An 11,350-nucleotide genomic window follows, 5' to 3' on the forward strand; every position below is an offset into this window, starting at 1 on the left:
TGAGACAAGGACACCCTGAATGGAACACCAGTTCATCGAAGGGCAATCAAACACACTCATTCACTCACACGTCCACGTACTTGGTGCAATTTAGAGTCACCAGTTCACCTAATACATGTCACTGGACTGTGCAGCGAAACCCACAGAAACACAGGGAGCACATGTAGACTCCACAGACAGAGCTGGATTTGACCCCATAGCACAGGAGCTGTGAGGCATGGGTAATACCAGCTGTACCATCGTGTTACCCTGAATCATACAATTATATTACACTGTAATATTTTCTATACACTAACTTTCAAATTGCAGTATACCTAAAAATTGCTGCGCATTTCTTTCATGAACGCATTATGTAGGATTCTCTTTGAATGAATGGACTGACTCTGGGAAGGTGGATTTCAAGGGTCATTTAGCACTGGGGTAAGTACCATCCAGTCAATTCTGATTTAAAGTGGTCAGTCACATGGTCTTCCTAGCACAGGGTACAGGAGTTGTTTTCCTATAGCCTTCTTCATTTTCGGATTGCACGCTGGGAGAGCATTCGGATTTCATACACCTTGAGTTGAATTTGAGCTTATCTGGCTAACCAGCTCAGGGGCAGTGAGACACGAACATTTCCTCGTGCAGCCTCAGTGTTGCTATCATTAATATTAAAAGGGCAAAACGATTTTTTTTTTTCATACAACAATCAACTAGTATATTACATGGCCACCAGTGTAAACCATTCATAAATCTATTTTCTATGGGTAGTCAAATCCTTGAGCAGCACAACTAGCAAAGACAGTGCAAGCTGTCCTCACCTGTACGTTTAAGTGTATGTTAATGCACTTTAACGGTGCTTTTTCAACACCAACTTTGTTTTCCTTTCTTCTCCTTGTTGGTCTCCGGACCCGGCCAAACCTGCAGCACCACCACGTCCCCCCATATTGCACTGCTCTGTTGTATAAATGTTTGAATAATTGTAGGGAGTTCAGTGTAGTGTATCTAATAGTGTAAGTCACCTAGAATAAAGGAATGAAGCAAAGCGCAAAACAAGTTTAGGGTTTTATTTAAATAAAGGAGGTGCAGAACCAAAGTATATTTTATGTAGCATGTTTCAGTGGAAAAACATGCCCTTAGACTTTCAGAATCCATGTGCCCTGGTAATCTTTATGCAGAGGCACTTGGTTTATTAACATTTGAAGAGTTTTTTTATGTACAGTGTAAAATAATATATATACTGTATATATATATATATATATATATATATATACACACACACAGTATTTATAGTTTCATGTTGGATGTCATAACATGCTTGTACACCGTTCTGCCTTTCATGGATCCAGTTTCAAAGGGAGGGAGGTCTGGGGCAGAGGAACAATTTGTTTACCATGAAATGTGTACTGCCAACGTGTTAAAAGGAACCGGTTTCAGCTGGTTGGGCTGGAAACTGACAAGAAAACAGATGACTAACTAAACATTGTTTTTTTCATGTACATTAGTTTTCTGCCCATGTATGTTGTTTAATGTATGCTTCTAGAAACTCCAGTACTATAATTACAAAGTTTTAGTGCAATATTTTTTTTGAATATGAGCATACTAAATTGTGACATCATAATTTATATTAATCCTACAATGTTTTCCTTTAAGAAAATGTACGTTTCCAAAGAAATGTTAATTTGTGCTTTTTTCAAAATACAGTATATACGTATAAGCACATATTGAAGGGTATTGTCATACATGAATGCCAGATATGAATGATTCCTACATCAAGTTTTCATTGTTGTCAAATGCTATGGACCCAGTTGTTAGACTCTCTTACCCTGTTACATAAGGATGCCAAAAGATGGTCACATGAAGTCTGCCTCTCTGTTAGTCAGCAGTGATGGCCAAACATTGTTTCAATGTGACAAAAGACAGCTAAATTAACACATAAATATACACCATCTACAAGTTATTGAGCATATTGTGTAGGTGCTATAGTTAATTGCAAGATTTTTTTGGATCTTTTTTTCTCTATGGTGTGATATGGTTTACATTTTATGTAGATGTTGTCTGAAGTACTCTGTTCCAGATTTTTAAGTTCTTTGGTTTATTGTGTACTATGTGTACTCATTGTTGCATGGGTGATGTTATGGTCTTTATTGTTTGTTAAGAATACAAGAAAATGCCACCCTTTCAAACAGTATGAAAGCCACATATGAAAGTAAAGTCGGCGCTATTGGAGTTGGAGTCGGTGGTGAACCTCTATAATTACCTTCAACATAATTTCATAAGATGTACTGATGATGTTTTTTCATGACCTTCTTTGCATTCAGTCGCATTCTTGGTCTGATACAAGGTATCAGGGAAGATAAGCAATCAGTATCCATGCTACTGTCAGTATACAAGGGTACTGTTACAAAATACTGGTTTCATAAAGGTTCAGTGATGGATTTTGACCTGTATAACAGACAGGAGGATTTGGGGAAGGTCTGTTGGTGATTGTTAAAATTTCATTCTGTTTAACTGGGTCCTTGTCTCATAATGCTCTGCCTTCTGAGGGAAAATGAACTCAGATCAGATGTTAAAGGACCCAAAAACCAGCTTTCAGATGGATTTCAGGCAGATGCCTCTGAACACACCCCTTCTGTCCCAGATGTGCATTGGCTGGCAAAGCTGGCATTTCCTTAGTTCTGGTGTATTCCATAAGTTCAGTTACCGTTTGCAAGAACGTGCTGTTTTATGGAAGGTTTTGAAAGCTGGTAAAGCGAATAAAAGTTATCTACATAAGTCTGAAGTGGGAAAGGGAGTTTAAATAATTAGATGTGTTAAGCAAACTCCTTTAAAGTATACGTCTGATGGAAGCAGTGTGGATTTTCATTTTGTGTGCTAGCACAGAGGTTGAATCTCATAGTAATTACTTTCAGGTCAAAACTGGAATTTCCACATTGAGGTAGTCTGCACAATTACATTTAAGTACATTCTATGGAAAGAATTATTAAATTTTACTCATAATATTCAATTCTAAGATACTGATATGGCTGAGAAGAGCATGAAAAGTTCATGCTGTATTTACTGCAAATTTTACATCAATACAGCAATCAACAGGTAACAAGAAAATACTTCTAATGTTAAAATCAAAGATCAGTGTTTTTTTAGTTTTCAGGCAGTCATTGGCGGTAGTTAAAATGGTCAGAAAGCTTGGATGTGTAATGTCTTACTTGGGATTGACACTGATTCAATTCACTAGTAACTAGAGGACACTGTGAGACATTCACACATATGCACATTTAGTTCCTGAAATTCTCGGTGGGGGGTGTGCACTCTCATCTGATAGGATAAAAGGTCTAATCCTCTCACACACACTTGGTCAAATATGGGTAGCACATGAAACTGCTTCCAAGAGCTTGCTCACTAAAGGAAAGTAGAAACATACGGCCTTATGTTTCCAGGATGGCACGTGGTAGCGATTCAGTATTTCTGGAATTCAATAAAACTGTAATTTTCTTATGGTTATTTTTACATTATCTAAACAGTAATTGTTGGTAAATTAAAAGAAAAATCTGAGTTTGGGGAAAATGTGTTGTTTTATTGTTTTGTGCGTAATATATACAGCAAGTGTAAGCATTTCAATGAAGCCATTTTGGGGGGGGGGGGGTGAACACTGAAAGAGGCTTTAAATACATGTTAAATAACTCAGTTATATAACCTTTGCATAAAACAATGTGAAAATTACAGCAAAATACTTAATAAAATATTCTCAATTTAGCTGATAAATGGACTGTTATATGCATTAAACTAGAATATTATTAATTAATTTTTAAATTTTGCAAAGAATTTACTGATGACTATATTTTCTTCATCTTGGTACTCTAAGGAAAATTGAGCTTGACATTTCCAGGTTATATTTTCTTTATTTTTTTAATACGCACTGTTAGTGTTTCTAAATTGTGCATTTTGTCATTGCTTTCATTATTGCAGAGATGCAAGCTGAAGTATACTAGAGTGCATGAAACTATGACATTTTAATACTAGAGTTGCAACAGATTAAAAGGAAAGGTTTTTCTCATATTATAATAAATATGTGTTGTTTGGTGTTGTGATGTGTCGTCATCATTATCATTCAATTTATAAACACAGAAACAGGAGACCCGAATCTTTTATTAACGGTAGAGTTGTACTGGTTGTGCTGTGTGGTGAACTTCTAATTCATGTGCAGACTAGCCCTACAAAGATCAATGTCAGCAGGCAACAATCTATACCCAACGGTGAACATCTGAGAAAAACATAACACTGGCCTGCAGTTTGACAGCTGGCCATCTGAAGCTTGTCAGGAGACACGTCTATAAATTGTAGAGCCTCTTGGATTGCCTAGAGCAGCGAGGCTGAGTTTAAGAAAGACAATGTATTAAGTGGAGTGACCCTTACAGGACAGTCTCAATCTCTTCAATGGAATTATAGAATAGTGTTTGGCTTGACAAATTAAGCTAAGAAGAACATGTCAAGAATGTGAAAGTTACATCAGTGTCTGAGAACAAGAGTAATATGTTTTCAAACAGTGACTATCGTCCTGCTGGCTCTGGAAACTGCTTTCTGACTGGTACAGCAATACAGTACTTCATACAATAACTGTCCTCAACAGAACAACAAAAATATTTATTACTTTGCTTCCTTGTTTGTTTTTAAATAGTAGTATCAACAGCATTTCAATGCCCAAACCCCAGAATTCCAGTTAATGTTGGAAAATGTATTTCAAATATTTCAAAAATGCAGTTGAAAGGGAAAGATTTCATTAAAAAAAAAATCACAAAAGATAGAATCGTGACAAATATTTTAAATTTAATGTGTAAACAGGATCCAGTGATTATCTTCAGATTTGGTTTGAATATTCACACACACACACACACACACACACACACACACACACACACAGAGTGTCTGAAACTGCTTCTCCCAAACGGGGTCACAGCAAGTCGGAGCCTAACCCAGCAACACAGGGCACTTGAATATTCAGCAAAAATTAATTAAAAAACCATATAAACTGAGCTTTGCTTCTGTCTGCATTGGCCTCTATGAAACAGCTCTACCACCAAGCCTCAGACAGTGAGTCCCCATCACACCTGTCTAGAGAACGGACAAAGTCTCGGATTTTACTGATTTGCTGAGCCACAGGTCCTGATAAAAACTGCCAGGGGGTGAAAGTGACACTCAGACTTGGGCAAAAGTATGTCCATATCTAGAGTTCACAGTAAATAAAAGTAAGATGAAGCAAGTTAAAACACACAAAGAAAAAGTGGAGGAAATTGGAAAAGAAAAAATGAAAAAACAAAGACCAAAACAAGGATTTCGAATTACAGAGCATTGAATATTAGGTACTTGTTAGTAAAAGTAGAATCTGCGGGTTGTATTTTTTAATTTGAAGAACAAGCTGGGAATCATGGGGCAAGTTAAATGTATTATTAGATGGCAAGTTCCAATGTAAGGGTGTAACAGCTAGAAGTTATCCATGGACAAGAAAACTCCCCATACACCTCTCATTCCCCCCCTCCAGGTGCAAATATTGTGACCCAACTGATGGCTGGCTGCACAATAAGCACCATGGCTGTGTCATTTGCCAAGCTTACTGATGTGGTCAAGGTGTGTTTTCAGGCCCAAGTGAGACTGCCTAATGGAGTGAAGGGGTACAATGGCACCATGAATGCCGATAGGACTACTACCCATGACGAGGGCATCAGGGGCCTCTGGAAAGGTGGGGCATGAATGGATTGGACTCCAGTCCAAAATGTGCACTGGAGCCATGGCATCTATTTCATACCAACGTAAAAAACTTAGTACATCAAAATTCTTTCCCTTTCACTCTCTTTGTCCCTCCTAGGCTGCATACTTAACATAACGTGAAATGCTATGGTGAGCTGTGCAGAGCTTGTCACCTATGACATCATCACGGTGCTCGTCCTGAAGTGTGTTTTCATGACAGGTGAGATGTGCACATAACCTGAAGAAATGATGTGCCACAGTGCCATGTCAACGTATTCACATGTGCATGTGTGCTTCTGTGTTTTGCAGATACTTCGCCCTGCCGCTTAACAGCAGCATTTGTTGCCGGCTCCTGCACCACCATTGTGGCTTCGCCAGTGGACGTGGTGAAGACACGTTTCGTAAACTCCAGCACCAGGCAGTACAGCAGTACTGTGAACTATGCCATCACCTGCTCTCTACAAGGGGTGTGTTCCCATCCTGTATGAAGAAGAAATATCCCCACATATTTACAAACCTTAGTTGAGAAACCAAACCTGAATGGTCAGCACATTAATTTACCTGTAATGATGCCAAAAGGAAAAATAAGCAAATCATTACCGATAAGTCACGGGAAACCTTATTCCCTGTGTTATATTTCCAGAGCCTGTCCTGTGTGTGTGTGTGTGTGTGTGCGTGAAGATTGCTCATTCAGCATTTCCCCGTCTTTCTCCTTGATTTATGCCCTCATTCCTTCACCTTGGCTCCTAGAATATTGTCATGTTCATTTCATATGAGCAGATCAAGCAAGCAGTAGTTTAGGCTCAGCAGTCGTGGGAGGTGCCCTGTTGAGAGCTTGCTTTCAAATGTTTATTCAGAGGCTGCATACTGAGGAGGACAGTTGAAATACCAGTCTAAAGGGCTGATGTGAATGTCATTCAGCCAGCAGGATGACATGCTTAAACCGCACCTAATTTCAGCAGTCCTGAAACTACTGCCGCATAATGAGAAGTTTTAATAAGGGAAGACATAAAGGATGACAAATTTGATGCAACATATAGTTTGACTACAAACGCTACAAACTCCTGATATTCAGGGTCAAAACTTGAACATTTGACAAGATTCAAATGTATAGAAATTGTAACTCCAGTTAGCATTTTAATGGCAGATGTCTGTGTTATAATTTTTATGGACGTTACATTACTGTGTACTATTTTTATAACAGCTAAGAAAAAGAATAGAATTTATTGTTTATCACTGGTCAATGCATTCATTTGTATGTACTATTTAAACCCGGTTTGCTATAAAATAAATCTCATTTGGCTAAACTACTGTAGTTACTTAAAACTGTTCATTGTTACATGAAATAACATCTTTACAAGGCTTATTTATTGCTGAGACTTGAGATGTAGTCACATAATGCTAAGGGTAAAGATTATAACTGCACAATAAGCAGGCAAAATATCACAGTGGAATAAGTTCATGAAAAGCAGTCATTAAATGTAGAATTTAGCAGCTGGAGAGTTTTTCTCTTTTTTTACAGTTACATTTAAGATTTCCTGGAAGTTGTTTTTTTTTTTCTGCTGGTAAAACTTGTTATGTTTATGCATGAAAAGGAATGGAATGTACACCGGTAGAAATACACCAAAAACAAGTATATTTAGGTTTATGTAAATGTGACTAAATGCTCAATAATAAACAAGAACTAACATAATATATTGTGGCATCTATGATGGCATTTTTTGTAGCCGTGTTTGAGCTTATTTGTGTCCGTTTTGTATTTTTCCTGACAACTGTCATACATTTTAATGTAATAAAATGATAATGTAGCACATCAGACTGGAACTTGTTTTGAATTACAGTAATCGCTTCAAGCACAGCCTAAAGATAACGCAGTTGATGCGGGGTGGAGTCACGTGCGGTGGAGTGAACGTAAACAAATGACCCGAGCCAATCAATACTGCGTCTGCCTTTGCGCTGTCGGCGAATCGATGAGCAGCTGTCGCTGATTGGCTGGTTTCTAAAGGCTGCGCGTTGGTCGCGGCTTCTGCACTGTAGGAACGAGATCAACGCAACTCTTGCGCTGTGACGTAAAAGGGCTTTCTGAGGGAGGCTATAAATGCGCATGTGGCGAACCGGTAACGGTGGGGGAAGGTTTTTGAGGTAGTGGTGTCTGTGAAGGCGGCAGGTAGCCTGAACAAAGAAACTCAGTGTTTAATTGTTCTGCTGTTTTAGTTTACGGTAAGGAGAAGTTGTAGTCTTAAAGTTGTCTTTCTTGCAATAACTAGTTAATAGCTGTATGTATCTAATGTGTTTATTAAAGTTCGGTTCAACTTGTTATGTTAATCGACTGCTGCTGTTCTGACACACTTCTTGTTTTTTTCCAGACTTTAGAGTATGTTTTTAAAGTGTTACACTTTAAAGCGTGTTTCTATGGAAGACCAAGTCAACGAAATTATAGCAGAAAGCCAGTTCAGCGAGAGGGATACGTTTAGAGAAGCCTGATCCTAAAAAATGTTTTCTTCCTGAACACGTGGAAGAAAAGGTAAGTATGCGCTAGCGGTTAAGCGTTTTATTTAATTTTATAAACTTGTATGTCGCTTAGGGGAAAGCGTCTGCTAGGCAGTGAATGCAGCGTGTAATTCTCATTTTTAAAATGGTTTTATGATATATGATGTGATCAAGCGATGTATTGATGATTGTATTGTTCTAGTATGAATCGACCTCTACCCAGGCGGTAAGCAAACGCGGCGCTGCCTTTAATTTGTGATAAACATGTACAATTTGAAGGGGTAAACAGATATTTCAGCGATCCTCACTGTACTGTACACGCTGTATAATCCTGGAAGTTGTGGTGTGATGCAACTTTTTTTTTTAAATTTTAAGTATGTGGGTTGGATCAGTTCAGGCAGGCTGGAGTTTACTATACTGTGAGGTTTCACCTTAGCTTATCTTGTAAGTTCTCGGGGGGGGGGGGGGAATCAACAGACGACCCCTGCATCAAGTTGCCGCGTCTGAAAAGTTCTGGCGTTTTCGCTGCGCGAGCCTAGCAACAGAGAGCCGCCAATGAGGAGCGGAGCCGGTTCACGGAACGGGCGCCCCACACGAGGCGGGGTTAAAGGGGGGGGAGGGGGTGGTAAAGGACTTCCTTCTTTCAGAAGCCCTGTTCACACCCGCTTGTATAACAAAAGCGGAACATGCTGCGGTTTCCGTGACGTGCCACCGCCCTGTTATTCTTCATCTCGGGGGGGGGGGGGGGGGGATGTCTATCAGTATGAACAGGGCACGCGAGCAGCTTCCTGCCACATCTCCCACCGCACTTGTGAAAACGCAGCAGTGTATGACCAAAGGTTACACGCAATTCAATGGCCTAATCAATAACCACCTTTCATTGCAGGCTTTGGCAGAGATCACCTATTTCGTCTTCACTCTAGCTCTCGCAGCTTTTGTTAACTCATCCTTGTTGGAAAGCGGGGGGAGGAAAAAAAATGGTTGGATTTGCACCAAGTAATGTGCCACCTACGGCCACAGTCAAATTTATTGGGGCTGGAACTGCCGCCTGTGTTGCTGACCTGTTGACTTTCCCTCTGGACACTGCCAAGGTTCGGCTTCAGGTGAGAACTACCACTAGATGGCACTGCAGGCCTCAAGTATAGTGTATAACCCTTGGTTGGCTGCTTGTCATCTGGTGACGTCATACTGTGCCAAGTGATGTGGTGGCAAAATAAGGAAAATGTTCTCCCTTCTGTGTCACAGAAGGCCTGACAAGTGGGGAATTTTAATTTAGCTGTGGAAAATAGGTACAATATATTGGTAAATGAACATTTTGTTTGTTGGCAAATTACCACATAGAGGCATACTGACCTAGATTTTCCTTGACTCTCTCAATCCTTTACCTTCAGTGTAAGCTGTTCCATGAAGGGGCTGCTATGCTGTAGGAGTCTCCACATTCAGGACCCTGCTCTACGGATGCAGTTTTGCTGCTGCTAGGGGGTGAATGGGTGTTACTGTAACACCTAACCCCTCCCAGTTTCTGTAAAGCTTCTCCTTGCCCCTCTGTCCTGCGCAGATCCAGGGTGAGGCCCAAGCTGCTGCCAATGCTGCAGTGCGCTACCGTGGTGTGTTTGGCACCATTGCCACCATGGTGCGGACAGAGGGCCCCCGCAGCCTCTACAACGGTCTCGTGGCAGGGCTGCAGAGGCAGATGAGCTTTGCTTCTGTCCGCATAGGGCTCTATGACTCGGTCAAGCAGTTCTACACCAAAGGGTCTGAATGTGAGTCCATACCTGACTTGTCTGTGTTGGCCCATTCTTACAAAACTAATCTTCATTGAGTCACTTGCCTAAGCTGCATTAATTTGATTGTGCCAGAAATTTCTTTTAAAAAGAAAGCCAAATCTGCTAGAGTGAATGGCACTTGTAATACTGTCCAGATCCTTGAAATGGACCACCGACTCATGATCTCTGCTCCTCAGATGTGGGGATTGGTAGCCGTCTGCTGGCAGGCTGCACCACTGGAGCACTGGCAGTGGCAGTTGCCCAGCCCACGGATGTGGTCAAAGTCCGATTCCAGGCTCAAGCAACTGTTATGGGCCCCGGCAGGCGTTACCACGGCACCATGCATGCCTACAAGACCATAGCTAGGGAGGAGGGTGTTCGTGGATTGTGGAAAGGTAGCTCTCAATGCAAAAACAAGACTGAATTATCTATTGGTGTTGTGTCCTCCTTGCCCAATTACTTGTATCATTACAGGTACATCTCCAAACATTGCCCGCAATGCCATTGTCAACTGCACTGAGTTGGTGACCTATGACATCATCAAGGATGCGCTGCTGAGAATGACACCAATGACTGGTATGGCTCTAAAGGTTAAGGACTATGCCAATCTAGTTTTATACGTGAGTATCACTAAAACAAAATGCTATTTGTTTAGATGACTTGCCATGCCATTTCACATCTGCATTTGGAGCTGGCTTCTGCACCACTGTGATCGCCTCCCCCGTGGATGTAGTGAAGACGAGATACATGAACTCTGCCTGTGGCCAGTACAGCAGTGCCTTCAACTGTGCTGTTGCTATGTTGATCAAGGAGGGACCCTTTGCCTTCTACAAGGGGTAACTTCAGTCAATTATCAAAAGTTAAGCTTAAATGCCTCAAACTACCAATGCAGTCATCGATTCCCTTATGTGCATTCTTGCTAATGCTTCTCCCCCCCCCCCCCCCCCCCTGCAGGTTCATGCCTTCATTCCTGCGGCTGGGGTCCTGGAATGTTGTGATGTTTGTGACATATGAGCAGCTCAAACGGGCCATGATGGTGGCCTGTTACAGCAGAGCTGCTCCTTTGTAAACATCACTTGTGTGGATTCACATTCCTGTGACTTGCTCCCTTTCAGTCTTTTAATTCTTAAATGTAGTAATAGTTGACTTGGATAATTTTAGCAGACACTCGCATACTTATATTGGTGTGATACTTTTTAACAATTCCCTTTAAAGGGATATGAGTACCAAATGGTTTTATCTACTAGCCTTTGACCCTGTTCACGCTTGCCATTTTGGTCACTAAGCTGGTCTTTCCTTTTTACATATATGAAAATAAAGGGTTTTCCTTTTGAAAGTAAACTCTGCATTAAAATTTATTGCAAAATGGAATA

General features: G+C 40.6%; 1 protein-coding gene and 1 pseudogene across 1 annotated transcript; both read left to right on the forward strand.

The window, feature by feature from the left end:
* Positions 1–2,412: 2,412 nt before the first annotated feature.
* Positions 2,413–6,626, forward strand: LOC108921207 (mitochondrial uncoupling protein 2-like; annotated as a pseudogene).
* Positions 6,627–7,786: 1,160 nt separating this feature from the next.
* LOC108921291 (mitochondrial uncoupling protein 2-like) lies at positions 7,787–11,313 on the forward strand. The gene is made up of 8 exons (XM_029251291.1): positions 7,787–7,941; positions 8,088–8,245; positions 9,098–9,314; positions 9,770–9,974; positions 10,175–10,372; positions 10,452–10,553; positions 10,633–10,813; positions 10,932–11,313. The coding sequence occupies exons 3-8, from the start codon at positions 9,189–9,191 to the stop codon at positions 11,044–11,046; spliced, it is 927 nt and encodes a 308-aa protein (XP_029107124.1). The 5' UTR covers positions 7,787–7,941; positions 8,088–8,245; positions 9,098–9,188; the 3' UTR covers positions 11,047–11,313.
* The last annotated feature ends 37 nt before the right edge of the window (positions 11,314–11,350 follow it).

The sequence above is a fragment of the Scleropages formosus genome, chromosome 4 (assembly GCF_900964775.1).
Source record: "Scleropages formosus chromosome 4, fSclFor1.1, whole genome shotgun sequence".
Classification (NCBI taxonomy): domain Eukaryota; kingdom Metazoa; phylum Chordata; class Actinopteri; order Osteoglossiformes; family Osteoglossidae; genus Scleropages; species Scleropages formosus.

Excerpts from the sequence above, each read along its gene's own strand:
- LOC108921291 (XM_029251291.1), top strand. The coding sequence starts at position 9,189 with ATGGTTGGATTTGCACCAAGTAATGTGCCACCTACGGCCACAGTCAAA. Across the intron at positions 9,315-9,769 it reads CTGCCAAGGTTCGGCTTCAG|ATCCAGGGTGAGGCCCAAGC; the intron begins GTGAGAACTACC and ends TGTCCTGCGCAG. Across the intron at positions 10,373-10,451 it reads TGTTCGTGGATTGTGGAAAG|GTACATCTCCAAACATTGCC; the intron begins GTAGCTCTCAAT and ends GTATCATTACAG.